Source organism: Apteryx rowi, unplaced genomic scaffold, assembly GCF_003343035.1.
Source record: "Apteryx rowi isolate R43461 unplaced genomic scaffold, aptRow1 scaffold_117, whole genome shotgun sequence".
In the NCBI taxonomy this organism is placed as follows: Eukaryota; Metazoa; Chordata; class Aves; order Apterygiformes; family Apterygidae; genus Apteryx; species Apteryx rowi.
In genome coordinates, this window is record NW_020447386.1 from 1,913,303 (window position 1) to 1,935,148 (window position 21,846).

The 21,846-nt window shown below is 36.9% G+C and overlaps 1 protein-coding gene across 11 annotated transcripts in view; it reads left to right on the forward strand.

The window, feature by feature from the left end:
- AKT3 (AKT serine/threonine kinase 3) overlaps window positions 1-21,846 on the forward strand; it is a 153,996-nt gene that overhangs the window by 97,049 nt on the left and 35,101 nt on the right. For 9 of the 11 annotated variants that reach the window (XM_026082009.1, XM_026082001.1, XM_026082068.1 and 6 more), the window contains 4 exons: window positions 3,309-3,374; window positions 5,052-5,120; window positions 13,198-13,320; window positions 15,483-15,611. In XM_026082009.1, the coding sequence (XP_025937794.1) occupies window positions 3,309-3,374; window positions 5,052-5,120; window positions 13,198-13,320; window positions 15,483-15,611 (387 nt within the window). The remainder of the gene's footprint in view (window positions 1-3,308; window positions 3,375-5,051; window positions 5,121-13,197; window positions 13,321-15,482; window positions 15,612-21,846) is intronic. The other 2 variants (XM_026082042.1, XM_026082076.1) reach the window with 2 other exon arrangements.

The window sequence follows — 21,846 nt, forward strand, 5'->3', positions numbered from 1 at the left end:
CCACTGAGGTTATAAACAAAAGCCTTGTATCTGTGAAAATGATTAGATTTTAACTGCTCTCCTGGTAAAAAGTAATGGATCTAAATTCTGCATGTGAATTGAAGTGTTGCTTTTTCTACTTGATTTTGATCTAAACTTCATGATTCATATGGAGAAATGATAGGATCCCTGTTTTACGATAAGGATAATAGCAGTTTACCTAGGCTGAAGATTTACTCAAATGATAACTTCTAAAGAGTGAGATTTCCAAAAACAGTCAATATTGTCTCATTGTGTCTTCATTAAGAGCAATAAAGTCAGTAGCAGATCAATGTTTTGTTTTTGAAAACAAACAAAAAGTGCCCTACAGTAAAACTAGTGAAAAAGTGTAAATCCTTAGCTTGTGCTTTAATAGTTTTGAAAGTTGTACCATATTTTAAAAGTAGAAGTAAAGTGAAATAAGAATTAAAACAACAATTATCATAGTGTAAAAAATCTCTAAAAGGATACAGTACAATGCTATGCATGTGTGTATTAAGTTTCCTCATAGGTAAGTTCGTAATTCTGTATTCAGGTCATTAACATATAATGGAAGCTTTTGGAGTTGACATTTCCAGAAATTGAGCCAACATCTAACTAAATTACATTTCCTGTTTAAATTTTTTTTTTTAAATTTTGGACATTATAAATTGTTGGGAGTTTACAAATATTGCACTGATCTCCCTACTTTTTTGGCCTGCAGCCTGAATCTGAGCATAAACTCTTTTTTCTATATCACCAGTTGAAGACGTTTTGTAGACTAAATTAGATCACTGAAGAGCAGAGTAAAAATAGGTGGCAAGTCTGTTGAATTTGTTTTCACAAAGCCACTGTTTGTTACAGACTGTAACAAACTTACTCCAATCCTAGATGAAGTACTTTATTTAGTTTTGCTATATGAATGTTAAAGTTTGTACATTTTCAGTAACTCCTTAATTAACAGATACATTTTGTAATTTATTGTGGCTCTTTTTGTTGAAGCCTGATGGCCTTAGAGTCATTTTGTTGGGTGAAGACTTAGCAGGTCCAGTTTTCAGAGTAAAAAAGAGCTTTAACACAGGGCTCCCTCTTGCCTTCCTGTTCCTAATAATTTGGGATTTTGGATTCTGTCTCTTTTCAGTAGCAATATGGAAATGGATTATTGTTTGGCTGGCAGAAAATGCCAGTGGTACCTGAGGTTTCTAGGGATGTGAACAAAAACAGATATTTAAGCTTTGGGGAAGTGTTGAGAAGTTTTATGAAGTTAATGGAATAGAAAAAAATCTAAGAATAAAAAAGTAAATTAAAGTTCACATTGTGTTAAGATTTATTTTTGTCAGGCTAGAAACATTCTTTTCTGGTCCCATGGAGCTGAGGCTTTTTTCTGATGCCGTCCCCTGCCTTTTTCCTTTTCCTTCCTAGTCTGAGGATCCCATCCAGAATATGCCCTGGGGAAGGATGCCTAGCAAGGTAGCTGCAAAGGGCAGACTAAGGGTGCGGAGGCTGCCAGCTGCCGCGGAGATGAGCAGCTTCCTCTTAGGCAGGGGCCCGAGATGAGAGATAGCAGTAGTGGAGTGGAGGTGGCTCCCTGCAGCCCTGGCTGTGCTCTCTACGCTGCCTGCTCCCTCCGGTTAAAGCTCCCACTGCCGCCCTCAGCACACCGCAGGACMCCGTTTCTGATTGCCGCGTCTCCTCAGCCAGCCCTTCCTCCAGTTCCTTCTGCCCCATTGACGGTTGTTCATCTGTCTGTTAAAAAACCTTCAGGAAAATAGCTGTGTGCTGAGGCAACAGAGAGGGAAAACCCTTTTGCATTTGTTCATACATGGCAATAAATACAGTAAATTTACATTCATGTTTTTGGTTGGTTCCCCCCCCCCCGCAAGATGAGAAGCATATTCACAAAGCCTAGGATACAGCTTAGAAAGTTGCTTCATATCACCATTCTTTATATGAAAAACTTCTAAAAAATATGCTGGAAAATCTAGACATTTCTCACTGAACTGTTTTTTGTTTTTCTTCCAGTATGTGGTTGTAGTATACACTCGGTGTTGCACTGCTATTCAGCTAAATGGCATCATAATTTATTACTACTAATTCTGTTGTTATTTTTTATCTTCCTATTTTGACAATTTTTAAAGTGTAATTTAAAACTCATGACATCTGTGTTTACTTTGTAGTTTAATAATACCTTATCTTCATAGCATGGTCTGATAGGCATGTGCAGTTCAGTAATGTCATATTGGTATTATTTATACCAATATTAAAGTACATTCTGACTAAATATATTTCCTTATATAGGATTAATGTTGCCATTTGAGTCACACTAGGCTAGTCTTCAATTTAGTGTAATGGTTAGCAGCGCCCGAGGGGACAGTGACAGGGTGTCCTGTGCCCCAGGGGAGCTCCTGAGGGAGAGGGAAGCTGCCAGGAAACCCGCGTGGGTCCAACACCTGCATCGACAGCCACCGGCTCTGAGAAGGACTGAAGGAGTTTCTTTCCCTTTGGCCTGGGACCCGCTGTGGTCCCCATCATGTCGATTCAACCACAGGAGAGGATGGCTACCCCTCGCCAAATTGCCCCACTTCTAATACTTAGTTGAAAAAGGGAAAGGGGATCCTGCAGCCTCGCTCCCTGGATAAGGTCTGCATCCCCAAGGAGGAGTACAGATCCTGTCTGAGAAGCACCACTCTGGTGGGCTTTTTTTTTTTTTTAGGAGAGTGCAGAAAGTTGAGGGGTGATTTTTGTATTGCCACTCTTACTTTGACTAAATTGTTTTGGAAACAAAACAAGCCTCTAGCATTACTTAATATTAGGCTATGTTAGACTCTGTTATGTAGTTGCCTTCAGTTACTATCTTTGTACATTTCTTGCAAATTTATTTTCTCTCTCTCTATATATTATTTAGATGCTTCATATCAGAACTGCAAGGTTCTGATGATTATATTTTTAAACCATCAGATTCGTAATTATTTCTTCCTGCCCTGTGTTGGGTATAATAATTAAAGTTTTTTTGTTTGTTTGTTTTTTAAGAAAATTAAATGCAATATGTTAAATTGTATTTTGCCAAATAACTTTAATTACTTTAAAAGCTCTTTTTCAAAACACATGAATACTTGAGCTTTTTGTTTCTTTTCATATTTTGCTAAAGTGAACAGGTTCATTCATTTTACAAATCTATAGTGTCCCTTGCTCTTTTTTGAAGTATTGAATCATATAACAAATAATAGTCATAATGTAATCATCATCATAACTAATTAAATACAATTTTTTGTCTTAATTCAGACTTGTTCCTTGTACTCTTTATTTCTTAGGATGAAGTGGCTCATACTCTTACAGAAAGCAGAGTATTGAAAAACACCAGACACCCTTTTTTAACAGTAAGTATTAGGAATTAATTTGAAGTACATTGTAACAGGTAATTTTCAACATGATGGATATTCCATTATGACCCTATTTTACAAACAGATGTTGAAGTCTTTCTTGTCATGATCTGTAAACAAGCAATAGATATCCTGTGTTTATGATACCTTTTATTAGAATATGTATTTAAGAGTACATTTCAGAAATAAAGTATCCTTTATTTTGTAAAGCTTAACTGTACTGAAAACAAATCTGTTTAATTGTGGAATGTAACGGTTGTGCAATTTTTGTGACTTTCTTTGTATATGAGCACTGTTTTTTACTAAGTTATGGATTTCACATAGTTGTCAAGGAAGTTTTTTTTACAAATAAAATTTAAAACTAGTAAGAATTGAATAACATAAAATAACTATTCGTTCAGCATAAGGAATGCATGGAGACACAAAACTCATACACTACTGCTTCAATATTTGTGTCTTTATAGAGATAATATTATTTTATAGGAAGCAAAATATTGAAAAGAAGATGAGAATTTTGAGATTCATGGCAAATTATGTTTGATAATTTTAATTTTAAAACTGACTTCCTTCTGTAGAAGGAATTCTCATTCTTCTCCTTCAAGAATGCATCAGAAAATATTTGCATTGATTTCAAAAGATAATTAACACCTTGTCATTTTAAGATAGGGAAAAAAGATATTTTTCTGTATTAAACAAGGTATAATGTGAAAACTGGTCTTGATATATAAAGTTATAAATGAACTCTTCAGAAAGTAGGGCACGTATAATGTATTGACATTGTTGTTTGACCAAGATATTCTTGGAAATTCAGTCAAGAAAAATGAGATTTCTAGAAGTTTCTGAAGTATTAGAGTATAAAGATAAGCAAGAATATGCATAATTCTAATCTGGTCATGTAAGAATGCCACTGCAGCTACATCTTTATATCTTTCTAATTTTATTTTAAAAATATTTTAAAGRCATACAGTATTTAAGTCATGTGTATCCTTATGATTTTAAGTGTAGTTCTACTGCATTTCATCTGTTGAGGCCGAATCTGCATCAGCAGGTTTTCACTGGTATCATTTTTTCCAAGTGCAGTCAGACAAACCTTGATACATTAAAAAATTTAGTTAAGATAATAGCGTCTGTTATAATTTTAAAATTATACATCAATAAATATATTCATTTGCCACTTACTGCTTTCAATGTTGCATAGTACTTTAAAATAGAGAGTCCTCGCTTTGGAAGTGAAAGCAGGCCAGAGGTGAAGATCACTTGTAAGATTTTACTGGAGAGAAAGAAAGAAGGTGGTGTGGTAATCTCTCTCTACATGGGCGTTGTGGATGTTGACATCGTAAAATATTAAAATAATCAGTGAGGATATCTGGTACGTGTGGGAGTAAGGCAGAAATGGAGTACAGAATTGTGTATTTTAATAGCAATTTAGTGTTTTGTTATAATAAACATGCTATTTTGATATTAATGAACACTTTGTAGAAATGAGCAAGATGTGGAGATTTTTGTGTAATTTCTCCTCAAACTTCAGTTAGAATAATTAAGGATGATGAGAACTTTTAGGAAGTCGGAATTGTTTGTTTAACAGGATAAAATTAAGTTTGTTACAGTTTAACTGCAAGAAATCAGGTTGATACATGATGATAATTGATTTGGTTTTGCTGTTTTCTTTGCAAGTCCTTGAAATATTCCTTCCAGACAAAGGATCGTTTGTGTTTTGTGATGGAGTATGTTAATGGAGGAGAGGTAAGTTTAAAAAAAAACATTCTGCACTTGTAGTGGTAGTGTTGTTACTGGGTAACGCTTTAAAGGATATTCTTTTTCTTGTGTTTTTTTGCTCTCTAGTATCTTCGAAGGTTTTTCATTTACAAATTTTTGCTGGATTGATTATTACAAAAAGAAAAATATGTAGACATTTTTTATAATCATGCCGTCAAAAGTACTTTCCATTTCTGAAAAATGAAACCATTGTATTTTGAAAGATAATTTCATGATAGAGAAATATTTTCAGAGTTAAAAGAAATTTTCTGATTGTTTTTTCTTCAAGCATATTGTAGCATACCCTTCTACAAAGTGGTTGTGATCTAGTGCAAACAAACAAAAATAATATTTACTAATCTTGCTTTTGTCCCAGTGTGAAATATCAGTTCTGTTCTTTGCTATAGCCATTGTAAATGTCTAGGAGAAAAGAGTAGAGGGTTCGTACTTCTCAATACTTCTGTCCTCTTCACTTGCTCTGCACTCTGGAAATTTAAATTGAAGCGCAAAACTTTTTATGGTGTCTTACTTTGATTTAAGCATTTGCTGTCCTTAACTGTTTACTGAAAAATGGAATATGGAAAAGTATGCTAGTCAAGTGGAAGTAAAAAAATTACAGTCTAAGCAGAAGGCCTTTATCTGCCTTTTAAGTGGTGTTTGCCATGCAGACTGTATCTCATTACAGCATGAACTGGGGGAATTCCTTATTTTGTGTACTATATGCTGCATTAGGACAGGACAGGACTAAGTGTTTGCCCTAGCTTTTTTATAATTCTTCTTTCAGGAATTGTTGCAGCATGGTGTCGTGTTTTGCATTATCCTTTTTGCTGCCTTTTCCTGCAACAAAGCTTTCTTCAACTGTAATCCGAATGCCTGAGAGCCCCGAGAGTGCCTGCCTTCCATTCATGACTCTGGCACCTTTCTGGGCCTGCTTTGACACCCATTTGCATTCTAACTTGTCCCTGGCTACCAAACGTGGTGGTATAAGGTTTTCATACGGGAGGGTGTCTTGTTTAACTCAATCTGTATAAACCATGTTCTGGACATGACAGGCAGCGAATCGTTTTGGCTAGATGAACTAGATACGAAATCTCCCTCAATGGCAGTGGGATAATGGCCTTCCATTGAACACTCAGCTCGGTTATATGGGGTTAAATTTATCTCACCGCTATTAAGCCAATGCTACTTACAGTGAGTTTTAAAGGCAATTCCTTGTAGACTAGTATATTCTGCTTAGTTTTCTCTGTATAAGAGATTGTTGCATTTCAGTAAAATGAGGGGTTGCATTTTCAAAGCATGTTTTTAACATCAGCCTGTCATTTTGATGCCTGCCTCTTTGAAAGATATCTTTCTGCCCTACCAGAATGCAGAACAGAGCCCACCAGGAGTGTTTTCAACTCCTTTCTTACTATTGAGGATATTCTGATGTTGGGTTTTGATCAGGCCTGGATCTTGTATTCCTCTGCTTTGGGTGGTGGTGCTTTGTGGCAACTGCTGCAAACATCTTGCATCATGGGTTTATCGTTGGCAGCCTGCTTTTGTCCATTGGCCTTGGAATGATTTCAGTGCACTTCATTGAGAGTGGGTTGCGAAGAAATTCGAAGGACTTCATATTTGTTAAAACAGACTTGTTAATTCATAAAACTATTCAAAATAAGATGCACTACATTTAGCTAGCACTTCAGCCGTGTGTAAGCATACCTCCTGATACTGCGCACAGACTATTCCCTTTTTCTGTTTCCCTCTACTGCTCTCTCTAAGTTGCAAGGAGGTTTTGTTTCCTTGCAATAGTTTCTTGTCAAAGGTGTTGAAAACTCATTTAATTCTATCCTTATAATAAGAAATTGACTGTAGTAGTATCATAGTACAGCTTTGAAGAACCAATGTCAGAAGTAATATCTTCAGTTGTGCTTCTGTTTAAAATTCCTTTAGATTGAAGATTTCTTTTTAGTTAAGCAATTGTGCCTGAGTCAATTGCTTGGAAACTTTCATGGATTTTGTATCTTCCGGGACTGCAGTACCCAGTCTTCCAAATGAAGGCGTTCTGTTTGAAATTTCTGTTAGTATTCTTGACTCTGACCCAGATGAAAGCAAAGGAACTCCACAGTTTAGGCTTCCGCCCTACTGCGGTAATAAAAACTGTAATCAGTACTAGGAGTCTTCAGTTCCTCTTTCCTGTGGTTAGGCAAAAAAAAAGAACAATAAAAGAGAAGGTCGCTGAATTGCATTCTGAAGGAGAAGAAATTGTGTTAAAATGGTACTGAACGAGAATCCTCTGTAACAGTAAAATATCTAGATCCCTGTTTAAATTAATATCCCACCAGAATAGTAGCACTTTACCTTACCCTTCCCTTGCCTATGTAACTTCATATTACTTAGGCTCAGTTAGTAAGTGGGCATGTTATACTGAAGTGTAACTGCTTCTGTTTTACTGATCTATGTGTGTGCTTTTTTACTGTGTACAAAATATTTACTTACCTAGTTTTATTTTGACTTCCTTTTAAAAAAGTATTTTCTGTAGCTAAATATATAAAAGCAAAGCATTAGAGAGGTTGTTTTTTTTTCCCCAAGCAAATTATTCAGGCACAGAAATATGGAATGTATTTTTTTTATACTGACAACTTTTACAGTTACAAGACCCAATCTTGAAATCTTTGTTGTGGGCTGAAAGCTTACTTTTTCTTTTTTTAGTGTTGCTGTTGGACTCTGGATGAAATGTTTAGCAATGTCTATTGATCTCTAATATTTAAAAATATTAAATAAATCAGATACTATAAACTATGTTGCAAGATAGAGCTAGGAGGGTACTTCTAGCATTCTGTTTACTTCTCCATAGCTTTGTGATCCTGAAGAAGCTACATTAAAGTAGCATCCAGACAGTGAATTTTGATTTTAATAAAAAAAAATTCATCTGGCTTAGTTGAGATGACCTAATTCTGTTTTCAGGACTTTGAAATGGCACATTTTATCAATGTGTGGTAAACAAATATCTGCAATTTTACATGATAAATTCTGTGTTCTTTCTTTTGCTTCAAAATATAGAATGTTCATGTAAATATTTTCAAATAACAAAGCTATCAGTACTTACAGTCAAGCACAGGCTACTTAAAAAAAAAAAACAACAACTTCATTTACCTTCATCTTTTGCTGTCCCCGTCCTACTAACAATTTGAGAAAAAGTATAAGGCTGTATTGATGCTTTTCCTGCAAGTATTGATTTGTCTATTTTTCCTTTTATAATCCATATAATTTTGATTACTATGTGAATACAGGAAGCTAATAGTTTATTACAATGTTCCCCAAAATCCTAGGCTGCACAAAATGGTGTAAACTGTCGTATAAAAACAGTGTTCTAAGAATGGCTCTTTTTTAGAGAATACTTTGGGAGTATGTGTTTCCCATTTTTAATTTCCAGTATTTTGCAATAAAGGTTTAAAAGCTTCAAGAATGAAATTTATTACATACATTACTCTGCAGAATACATTGATTAAGTTGATTAATAAGTTGATTAATTTCTGCATTTTGCACTTTCAGGATAATTCCAAATTCTATACTCTGTTGCAAGACTTAATTGGTAATTATCTGCATAATAAAATTAGACTCTAAAATTTGTTCAGATGGTTTCTCCACACCAGAACTCTGAATTTCCCTTCTACTTGGCTTTTTTTTTTTTCCACAGCTCTTACTTCAATTCATTAGGCAAGAAAGAACCAAATGGTTTGTTGTAATTGAACAAGTGCTATTAGTGTCTAGAAAAAAATACAGAGGATTTACAACATATCTAATGAAAAATAACTGAATATTGTTGTAAACTTCATCATTTTATTTGGATTGTGTCCTGTTTTCTTTTCCTGAACTCTACATAAGAGAGAGTATATTCCTTGTCCTACAATTCTTACAGCCCCAAATAAGGTCCCTATATTTCTTTGGGTAAGAATTTGCCCAGAAGTGGTATAAAGTCTGTAAAGTAATCAAATAATTAAAATTTTCACAGCTGCTACTGCAAGTGACACTGCAGTCACTTTGTTACTGCAAAAGAGTCAAACCAACAGTCAAATATGAAGTGTGTTTTACTGCAGAGCTGAGCAAACCCATCATGCAATAGTGGGAGCCAGCCATACAAGTATCAACACACTAACTGTCTCACTAGCATCTGTAGAAGCTTAACATTTTGATACATATAAGGTTGGATCTTTTACATATTTGGCAGTGTGTATGCTTGGCTCTGCAGTTGAATGTACTCTCATATTTGACTTCTGTTTTTATTTGTTAATATTTTTCCATTAAAACTTTTTATTAGAAAGATATCAGGGCAACATTGTTGTATAGTTTTTAAATGAAGCTGTACCAGCAAATTTATAGCTACAGTCCCCACTATAGCTATAGCACTGTCATATGCTTACTTATATGTATTTGGATGTTACAGTTAATGTATACCATTTAAAAAGTTATGCACACAATGTGCCAAATCTATTTCTACTGCAATTCCAATGAATTTATCTCATATTTAATAACTGTAAATCGATGAATAATGCAAATATATGAAGCTTTTCTCCTAACTTTCCATCAGATTTCTTCTTTTCATTCCCTGATTTAATAAATCAAATCTTCTTGTTGCTACAGTTGTAAAAGCAGCCTGGTGGCATAATCATTCCAAAATAGCGAACCAACTAAATAATTAGCTGATGAAGATTTCTCTTTGGAATTGGAAAGAAATCCAAGATATCTAATAAATGTCATTCTGTACATTTTTAAGAGAAAAAGTTGCTGTAGTTTCATGGAATTAAATTTTTCTATTACGATTTTTAAGTTTGCTTTAGAATCTTTGGCATGTATCTGAGTGTATGAATTTTAACATACATTTAAATATATCTTTCGTTCAAAACTAGCATATATGGTTTGATAATAACTCTGCTAGGTGCTGTAGTAATATGAACAATGTTTATAACAAATGATTGTAATGTTAAACTTGCAATGTTTTACTTATTCACAAAATAGTTCATATTTGCTATCTGACCTGTTGCCTACTCCTAGGTGAGTAAGGCCTCAGGTCCCTACTGTTTCACACGTGATTAGTCACAATTATTGTTTGGGAAGGAGGATGCCACAGCCTGTGTACATGTAAAACTTCTGCAGGGGCTCTGCTTCACAAGTAGAGATGTCTGCCTTGGACATCTTTAGTGGTCCATACCCATGCTGATGCCAGCCTGTCAGGTGCATACGGAGCAGAGGCTTGACCATGACAGTCTACAGCTGGTTTTGCTTTCTGCATGCTGCACCAGGCTGCAGTCTGTGGGGTCTGAGTAGCTGCCATGGGAAGAGCAGAGCAATCCCAGCAGCTTGAGTGGGTAAAAAGCTCCAGGAGAGTAACTCACCCCTTCGCTCAGGAGAGCCCTCATTGACCTGTGTTCTCTTAAACTCTCTCTTGTTCGATAATTCGTTCTTTCTGAGCCACGATAATGTCAAAAAGGTGCTTATTATTTTTGCATCTAGTCATATGTGAGGGAAATGCTTAAGGATTGATTCAGCTGTGTGTGTCTCCGCTTTGCGAGTCACTGGTGAAGGGGATTTGGATCTGTTGGTACCGAGCAGGCACACTAATTTCTAGAAATCTTCCTTGGGCTTATGAATCCTTGTCAGATATGACATTAAAATAAATTGACTTGGGAACTCAGAGTCTCTTTGACAAACAAAGAACTATCACTAGTTGTTTCTAACTGGCCATTATACTTTGAAGTTAGTATTTTGAATGAATGCTGGTAATATTTTGTTGAAAATATTAACAAAAAAAGTCTTTGTCTACTGTGGTTATCTCCTATCAGATTCAAATCGGGATTCTTCTTACACAAAGTAATATGTCTGTGCTGCCAAGTATCCTGAGGTTTCAGAATTTTCCAAGGTTTTGCTGCTCAGCTGCTGGATTAGTCTCCTTTTCATATAGAAAATTGTACTAGTCGTTTGCACAGATATGAACATAGGGCTAACTAGATGTTATGACATAACTTTATGGAATACATTTGTTATGCATACACATAAAAAGGTGATCGAAAGCTGCCCTTTATTTTGAATTACTTTTGAGTCTGTCAAAAATCTCCGAAAAAGAGTGACGCTAGCTCTTTTTTTTGTAAAAGAGATCACAAAACAGACATAAGTGCATAAATTACACAAGAGCATTTGGCTTTTTTTGGATGAAGGTCTAATTATTTAACAGCATTTATCGTCTATTTAAATAAATATCTTGCAGGAGAGGTGTGGAAAAACTAAAAAAAAATTTGGAAATATATTTACTCTTTTCCTGATTTTGTAATATACGAGACAGAAACAGACTCTTAGTTGCTTAGATGGTATTTGTCTTTAATTTCTGCTTGCAATTAAGCTGTGGGACAGTTGGTACAGACTACAGTTTACTACAGGTAGGTGTGATGACATAATCAGGGAATGGTCCTTAAGGAGGGAAACGAGCAGCAGAAGCAATTGAAATACCTACAAGACACTGAGACTCTGTCCTGCAGGAACTCCAGCGTTAACGCAGGGGCTCTGAGCATTCAAGAAGAGGCTGAACAAGCAGTGCAGGTGCAGTGAATAAAAATGAAGCATTCTCTTTAAATCGAATGTATGTCAAACTACAGTTGCTCAGTTTGCCATGAAGTCTCTGCTTATACGAATATAGGCAGTCAGAAGGCTTGGTTTATTTAGGTTCAAAAGAAAGTAATAAACATTTTGTTGAGGTATGACTGTCAGGGAAGAAGTTGACTTTAAATGTTCATAGGACTGTGTAATTACATTTTGAAAAATTCATACACTTAAAATAACTGCAGTAATCTTAAGCTGTCCTGTGCCATGTTAGCAGTGCAAATTACCAACAAATGTAAGGTGGTAATGACGGACTGAACACATTATTGTCTCTTTCTTCTGTACATAGCCTGCGATTTTGGATTTCTCAATTACTTGATATTTTTAGCAGTGAAATTGAAAAATATACATTGTTGCTATGGTTTTCCTTGGCTGTATGTAATTTATAAATGAACTTATTTTCTGTATTTCTGTTTTGTTGATCATTAGCTCTTGTTCTAAAAACAAAAACATCCTAATTTGAAGAAGTAAGGAAGGAGGTCCATTTGGTCTTATGTAGAATACAGAAATATACTTACTAATCTTTGTTTAAAGACTTCCCAAGCTTTCTTAATGCAGAAAATGAAACTGTCCGTTTCAGAGTAAATTTGCATTAAATAGCCAAATTCTAGTTTTCTGTGTTGTTCCAGGTCCTGAGAATGATGCTTTATCAGATAAGAATCTGATAACATTACAGAACTTCAGCTTCACCTTACGCATTTTCATTGCAGCTGAAGTTATTGGCAGTACTTAATGACTAATACTTTTCAGTTTAAGAAGGATCTGCAAAGTACTGTGTTAATTAGGAAGTTTTGAGGAGACCAAAAAAAAACAAACCAAAGAAATGTATACAGTGTAGCAAAGTAATATAATAATAACAATAGAATATATATAGATTTCTTTTTAAAAGCCCTAAATAGTTGTCTGTTTTCTTTTTCTAATGACTGTGATAGGTTAGCATTATGATTTAGGTGTTTTTGTAAAAGGCAAATTCACCTGTTCAGTTGAAGTCTACCTAAGAACTAGACATTTTTTCAATTCAAAGATAAGTTACTAAATTACTGAAAAACTTGAGGCAGAACCAGTGCCTTGATATTTTAATATTTCTCAATGGCTTAAAATAAAAACATGAGGAAGTGGTAGAGGGAGAAGTACAGAATGATGCTGCTGCATACTTGTTTTTTTCCTCTGGTAACTGAAGGTTAAATGAGTAGCAAGCAGAATGCCTTAAACAAGATTGGTATATTGATTAAAATGCTGATTTAACAGCTCACTTTCTCCCTTTGGAAACCTGGAAAAGATAAGCCAGCTGCTGTCTAAGAGTGCTGAGTGTCCACTGAGAGTGTACTATCTATCATCACAATATGGTGATGAGAGGTGTTTTATGTTTGTGTTAATTTCCCCCACTAAATCAGTAATTATTACAATCCTGTCCCTGCTGTTTACCCTGCAGCTGTTTTTCCATTTGTCGAGAGAGCGGGTGTTCTCAGAGGACCGCACACGCTTCTATGGTGCAGAAATTGTCTCTGCTTTGGACTATCTGCATTCTGGGAAGATTGTGTACCGTGATCTCAAGGTAAAAAAAAAAAAAAGAAAAGAAAAAAAAGAAAAAAAGTAATCAAATTTTTGTTTTTGCAGAGACTATTGGGACAAACACAAAGTAATTATAAAGTTACACTATTCAGAGTTAATGGGGAAAAAACTCTGTGTTCGGTTTAAAGTTCCATGTGATACTGGAGGAGCCAGTTTGATACAGTAATCTATAGATAGATATGTTCCTTGACTTTAACTTGGTTAAAGAAAGAAATGACATACCCTAATGATACCAGCTGAGGGAGATTTACAAACTTCTGATCCTTTTCTTCATTAGTTATAACTTAACTTAGAGTTCAGGAAGAATCTCAAATATATTTCTTTATTTCCCCAGATCAGGGAAATTGGGAAGTGGGGAAATGTGACTGTATTCTGTTTATGTCACCAAAGTAGTATTTTCCTGTATGATTTCAGAACATTTAAAATAGTTCAAAACACTACAAGTAGAATTTCAGCCTTAATTTTAAAATTATTTAGTCTTATGTATCTTAGGAAAGATGCATAATGGTAAAATATAGTTCATCATAGATTTGCCTGGGCATAGAGTGGGAAGAAAAGAAGAAAGAACATTTTTGTTTGATTTTTTTTTTTTTTGCTTTGTTTTTTTAGATAATTATTTCCTCTGTTACCTGAAGCTCCTTAGGTACTATGCTGCAGGTACTCCCTGTATGACCAGATTCCATGGAAAATGCCCCTGTTTTCAATAGGAACATTTTCTAACTTATGTGGGAAGAACCTCTACATTCCATGAAGCAACAGGGAAATAAAATTCTTTTTTATTACTATAAAAAGCCTTTAATTCTTTGTATGAGAAATTGTGTTTTTCCATTATACATATGCACTAGTCCAGTTCATTGATGTATTTCCATTAGAGCAATTGAAGGGAAAGAGGCAGTTGCAGGCAAGTTTTGCTCAGGGAGGCAGACAAATACCAAAATACTGGTTTACCTGGCTATGGCAGAATCTGTTGTAATAACATGGAATACTGTGACATCTTGGAAAAATATGAAATTGTCTGGTCAAGGAATGATAGGTCATGATATTAGGTTTAAATTCTAAATAATAAGGAAAGAGGTATTTCACCTTATAAATCTTCCATTACACATGTCATCTACCTGCATCTTCTTTTATGAAGCTGTTTCACTCAAAAGAAAATAAACACCATTGAACTGTTTCCGACTTTATGCAGACTTAGGAGAACGACACTATCATTGTTCTTGGTTGGCATTTTCAGTATATACCTTATAATAAGAAAACAACACTTCTTTGTTGAGAAAAGTTGTTCAGAAGTATGTTTTACTTGTTTTTAGTTGTATCTATATTAAAATTATTGCTAATATCGTATCCGAAAAGCTTTGGGGAAAGTGATGTTAGCTATGTTTTTGAGATAGTCCTCAGTAAATATTGCAGTAGTTTTCATTCCTGTTCCTTAAATACTTCCTAACAAGCTATATTCTATTTTCACATTTCAAAGCAAGGATTATTTATTTAAAAAGCAATGCAAAGCATCCAGAAGTACACATCCACTGGCACTATTCAAGAGAAATATGAATTAGTCTTTTGCAAGTACATAAGGAGGAATTTACCTAGTGTTTTTTCTTCATCAGTAGCCTCTCTTCTCCCACTTTCGTCTCTGTTCTTGAAAAGATTGTGGAAGATGCAAATATTTTAAGGATTTATTTTCAAAAAATGGTATTTTTAAAGGATGCATATTAACTGTTTCATGACGGTACAGTAAGTAAAATTATCTTCATAAATGAAGATCATGTATCAGCAGAGGAAACCTATGAAGTCTTACTGAATGATAGTCATGATTGTAACATTGAATTGTATAATTGTGTCTTGAGAATATTTAGAAAGTGATTTTGCTTGCTTTCTGTAGAAGATGCACAAAACGTGTTAAACTTCAGACTGAAAGGCCATGCTTTCATTGAGCTATGATTTACTATTGTAAATTGTAAAATAGTATTAAATAATTATTTAAATGGTATAACAGTAAATTCTGTTAAATGCTGTTGTAAATTATGGACTAATTATATTGCATTGCGAGCAATAATTCCATAGCTTTTTTAAAAAAATTGATGTAATGCATCAGCCTTTCCTTTTAAGAAATACTAAGGGAGCATTTTTTTCCCCAATACACAGTTAGAAAATCTAATGTTGGATAAAGATGGACACATAAAAATTACAGATTTTGGACTTTGCAAAGAAGGGATCACAGATGCAGCAACTATGAAAACGTTCTGTGGTACTCCAGAATACCTGGCACCTGAGGTATGATTTAGAATATATTCTTGCAATACAGCATAATTTTTTTTTTTCATGTAATTGTAGACTATAGTGTTTGTGATGAAAACTGTTCATCATAGTTCATCAAAGAACTGACTGTCTGATTAATTTTGTCACTAATACTCTGCTATTTTTATTCAGAATTGTATACACTACTAGTCTTTCTTTTTAGTGATAGTCTGTATGTATATTGATGTTGTGCTTCTTAGCCTTTAAAATGGCCTTTAACATGCATTTTCCTTCTGATGTTTGCCTTCTTTCCTTGAAGCTTTTATCTTCCAATAATTTCTTCAGAAATAATCTTCCAGCTCTCTTGTCACTTGGAACATATGAATCTATTTAACTGAGCTGTATAAGTAGTGTTTATGCACCCGCAATGGAGGGAAGGGTGAACAGGAAGGTACTGAGCTGAGTTTTATCCAAACTCCCCAGTTGCAGGAAGTTGAAATTTTAGATATTTCTGCTAAAAACAGTGAGTGTATCAACCTCAGCCCTGGTTGAGGCATGCATCAAGAACTAGCCGTTTCCCAGTATGTATGCCCAGGTTGCATCCTAGAATATGCCACCCTACCTTTATCACTAGCCAACACTCAGAGTGCTAAACATCATTCTTTTCAGGGATTGCCAAAAAGATGGACAGAAGGATCTTGTTTTGATTCCCTTCACAGTTCTCATCTGGCCACTCTAAGGTCTGCTGAGGAGACTCAAGTTACCCAAATGCTCCAGTATCAGTGCTGTCAGCTCTCACATTGATGCCTACTGAAAAAAAGGTGTCAACATTTGGTTCTTGTCCTGTCTGACTTCAGTCAACTGTACTGACTGGTGCTAGCAGATGTCATTCTGCCTCTCCTCTTGGGTTGCCAAATGCAGCTCTAGCATTGACATGAGAGACAGCAGTATTTCTTTACTTAATGCCAAGGATTCTGTGTATCCTGAATAAGCCATTATTTCCATTGTTGTCTTCATTCAAGGAACACTGACATAGTACACACCTGATGCTGATAGACTTTCTAGGCAACTTAAAGGGGTTGACAAGGTCCTTCAATCCCACCGTTTTTTTAAGAAGCATTCTTGTGCAGCAGCTCAGCACCACCAGAAAGTCTCCATTCTACATCTGTTTGAAGAAAAATGTGCCTTAGATTAAAGTGAGGAGACAGAGAGGCACTGATTCAGTCTGGCTCTTTGCCCTCTTAATTCTGGGAATATTGAATCCTGAGTAGCAGCATCAAGCCCTGGACGCTATTTCAACAAGCTGTTTTAGATTGCCTTTGATACCTTATTCAGAACCTTACAATTAAGGGGTGTCAAGGAAACTGACTGGGACACATCACCTTCTGGATACTGTTGGCTGGTGCTCAAGAAGTTAGGATGATCAGGTTTGAGGATTCTGTTTCCAAATTTCTTAAAGCAAATTTGAAGTCTCCTTAATTTGCGCTCTAAGAGGAAATTGAAACTGTTCATAGTTTGTTATGAGTTTAATATGGCACTTACAGGTAATGAAACCATTTTGGATCTTAATGAGATCTTTTGATACATTCTTTTTCTCCCATTATAAAGAACCAGTAGTCTCAGGAGACACAACATTTCTCTTCATCTATCTGGTTCCATCTTCCTTAATTCTTTCAGCAGCAAAGAAAAATCTGAGCACTCATGCTCTTGGGCTACAGGTTTGAAGTACCAAAATAATTTTTTTTGGTAAAGTGTGTTTGTTCATTACAGCTGTTTGGTAAGTCATCAGCTGCTCTAGTTATGAAGATAAACTCGCTGATATCTGCTGTCCTTTGCAAAACTCCATCCCATAGATTTCAAGAAGACTTGGATACGGAGTTTTGCTATCCTGTTTAAAAAATTCTGACATGTCTCCTTCCTGTTTAGTGCACAGACACTCAACATCCATCACCTTTAAGGATTCCAGAGCCATTCTTAACCTGCTTTGAGCCTTTCTCACGACTGCTTAGAAGACGTTGTCATTCCAACTGTTTTGCTTGGTACAGTGGCCACTTCTTGTGTGTTCTAGCCCCAGCAACTTGTTCCAGCGCTTAGAACAGCACAAGGGATGGTAGTTATCATTGGCATAGACTACAGTGGTCATTGCCAGCTCTGACCCCCTCGTTGTCTTCCTGTCAGCAGTCCTGAAAACACTCTCAAAGAGCACAAATATCCTCTTCAGTTTCTTTCATCTGCTTCTCCATGTCTCACTTTTGGAAACGTGTTTGCTGTCGTCCATCAAACTTGGCAATTGATCATTCTGGCTTTTAGACACTTTCCACAAGTTATGTGATCCAGTTTGTCTTTCTGTTCTATGACAGACCCATCCTCTCCTCCACCTCCCATTATGAGTATTTTTGGAGATCCATCCTGTACAAATCTGTCTTGTAGGAGATTGACGCCTCATTGACTCTGGGAGCCATAGAACTCATCCCCCTGTACCTCAGAGGTAAAGGTTTTAGGACACACTCTTTTTTAGCCAAAACTAGAAGGTATGACAGATATCAGTATGGCTTAAGAAGACTCAATGTCTTTATCCACATGTTCATATTTAAAAGGGTGAAGTTAGCAATATATGAACACAGCTACAAAAAAGAAAGCTTTCCGTTGGTTCTCTCTGCTGCAGTAATAGTGTTTACCAATGCATTGCTGGATAGTTGCTAACCTGAGAGACAATTATATCTATTTTCATGCATGGGACAGCTGATTGATAAAAGGACCATTAAAAGACTAGGTCCTCCATTCTTGTCATATGCATGTGTCTGAGGATGAATCACTTCTCATTGTAGTTCAGGCCATAGAAATCATTACCTTTTGGTCATTCAGGCCAAAGTCTTCCTACTTTTGACAAATTGCAGATCTTGAACTAATGCTATGGCTGGACTTTATCCTGTTGCCATGGTGAATTCTTGCTTGTCCCAAGACAAACGGCAGCATATATTTAGGTTTTGCCCAGCCATGATAAGTGTACTGTATTTGCAGATACTCTTCAGCCTCTCTTCAGAAGCCAGATAATCTGCACTTCGGTGGAGAGATCCATTCAACAGCTGTCCTTTAATAATACTTTTACATCCTGCTCTTTGGTTTAGGTCAGTTGTGATGGTTGCTTCCCTTCTGCAGGCCATTTGGTGTAGCATCCCATGTACAAGTTGGTTGTAGTTACACAGTACGCTGTGATAGTGTACTGCGTAACACTCAGGATAGTCCAAGGTTCCTGTCTGTCAGCCAGGAAGCAGTTGACCCAGGAACTGTTGCGCTGTCAAAGATCTACACCTAGCTTGAGAGCTGACTTGGTGTTTTCTTTTTAGGTGAAACCTCTATGGTTTTGCACTTCATGGTTTCTTAAGGGAATTGGGAAGGAGTTAGGGATTCAGTTCCAAACAAGAATTTGAACTGGGTTCTCTGAATGCTTGTTGGACCAGTGCTTTAGGCATACAGTCCTGCTTGCTATTGCATCTTTTTGTGAAAGCCAGATTACAGTTGCTTCCAACAGTAAAATGGGAAGTAGCTAAGCCTGTGTGAGGTGGACTCCCTCCTGGCCTGACATTCTTTCAGGTGAAAGAGCCTCACCTGCCTCACCTGCATCCTGGAAAGGTGATGGAGCAGCTCATCCTGGAGGCCATCTCCAAGCATGTGGAGGAAAAGAAGGTGATCAGGAGTAGTCAGCATGGCTTCACCAAGGGCAAATCATGCCTAACCAACCTGATAGCCTTCTATGATGGAATGACTGGCTGGGTAGATGAGGGGAGAGCAGTGGATGTTGTCTACCTAGACTTCAGCAAGGCTTTTGACACTGTCTCCCATAACATCCTCTTAGACAAGTTTAGGAAGTGTGGGCTGGATGAGTGGACAGTGAGGTGGATTGAGAACTGGCTGAATGGCAGAGCTCCGATGGTTGTGATCAGCGGTGCAGAGTCTAGTTGGAGGCCTGTAGCTAGCGGTGTCCCCCAGGGGTCAGTCCTGGGTCCAGTCTTGTTCAACTTCTTCATCAATGACCTGGATGAAGGGACAGAGTGCCCCCTCAGCAAGTTTGCTGACGATACAAAACTGGGAGGAGTGGCTGATACACCAGAGGGCTGTGCTGCCATTCAGAGAGACCTGGASAGGCTGGAGAGGTGGGCGGAGAGGAACCTCATGAAGTTCAACAAAGGCAAGTGCAGGGTCCTGCACCTGGGGAGGAATAACCCCATGCACCAGTACAGGTTGGGGGTTGACCTGCTGGAAAGCAGCTCTGCGGAGAAGGACCTGGGAGTGCTGGTGGACACCAAGTTAAGCATGAGGCAGCAATGTGCCCTTGTGGCCAAGAAGGCCAATGGTATGCTGGGGTGCATCAGGAAGAGTGTTGCCAGCAGGTGGAGGGAGGTGATTCTCCCCCTCTCCTCAGCCCTGGTGAGGCCACATCTGGAGTACTGCGTCCAGTTCTGGGCTCCCCAGTACAAGAGGGATGTGGCACTACTGGAGCAAGTCCAGCGAAGGGCTACAAAGATGATTAGGAGACTGGAGCATCTCTCTTATGAGGAAAGGCTGAGAGAGCTGGGCCTGTTTAGCTTGGAGAAGAGAAGGCTGAGAGGAGATCTTATCAATGTGTACAAGTATCTGAAGGGAGGGTGTCGAGAGGATGGAGGCAGACTCTTTTCAGTGGTGCCCAGCGACAGGACACGAGGCAACGGGCACAAACTGAAACACAGACGCTTCCATTTGAACATGAGGAAAAACTTTTTCACAGTGAGGGTGACAGAGCACTGGAAGAGGTTGCCCAGAGAGGTTGTGGAGTCTCCTTCTCTGGAGATATTCAAAACGCGCCTGGATGCAATCCTGTGCAACGTGCTCTAGGTGACCCTGCTTGAGCAGGGGGGTTGGACTAGATGATCTCCAGAGGTCCCTTCCAACCTCAGTGATTCTGTGATTCTGTGAAGGTGTCCCTGTGGATCCACACTGAATTCTTTCCCAAGGTGTTATCGGAGCAGCTCTTAATCTGAAAATAAGCTTACCTCTTGCTGTGTTTTCCCCACAAACCTTAGGTTTCTGAGACTGAAGTGGTCCTTCCCACCCTGTTTTGAAAAGGCTCTTTCTTTGATAGGGCCTGACCTTTCATATAGGACCTGAGACTGACTGTTTTAATATCTGGTAGATCCAGAAGAATGTCATTGTCCCTGTAAAGATCAAATGAACAGTGGACTACGTAAAAAAAACTTTTTTGGGATTGTCAGGTTGGAGCCAACTTTAGTCACTGGAACTCAAATTACTTTTCTGCACAGCCACTGATTTATTGTTCCTGACACCTATCTGGAAGTTTACGCATACCTTCACCAAGCACTGTGCTGATACAGAGGTGTCCAGGGCTTTAAGATAGCTGGTCCATATGTACATCCCTTTCCCACCGTCCTCTCCAAATCCTTCACAATAATCCAACCCCAGTATTGTACAGTTCAAAGAAAACTAAGGTGGCATTGGATATGCTCTGTCTTACATAGTCCCATTCCAAGTGTAAGAGGTGGTAACGGGAATGAATGCATTCTCTAAGAAGATATTTGCCATTGTCAAATAGTAGGGCTTATATATGTTTACAATATGAATGTACATTTCAGCCACAATTATTGAAGAATTCCAGCTGTACATAGCTTTTTTTATTTGTGAAATTCTGTAGCCTTTTGACAATAATTTGATTATCTGATAATAATAGAATACCTTTATCCTCTGCAGTAGAATTAATGCAAACCTCATTTTTTATGTAGGTGTAGTGGTAATGCTTAACATTTCCTCCTGTTCTGAGATTTAGCGGTATTCCCCATTTGAAAGATATAAAATATTTTACAATTTTTCATTCCTTAGTAATTTTTCAGGAAGAAAAGACTTTGGTTTCTTAGGTGTCTGTTTCCACTGTTGTCCTTCAAAGTATGCTATCACACTAGAGATCATTGTGATGCCAGAGAATAAAGATAGATCTAATGTGAAGAAGATGAATTATGATCCCACTTAGGAAATGGAGATATACTCTTCTTGAATTTTTACAAAAGAAATAAAATGTTTCTTTTGCAATTTTTGCAGTGGCAAAGGCAGGATGGGACCTTGTGACTTTTCCATAGGGTATCACTTGCTTAATAAAGAAAATGAAGAATAAAACTGAGAAGTTACTTGTGATTGTAGTATATATCCTGTGGCACTTAAAAGCATTTTGGATTTTGATAGTTTTCATTTGATCATTAACGATCAAAAAATATTAATGAAATGA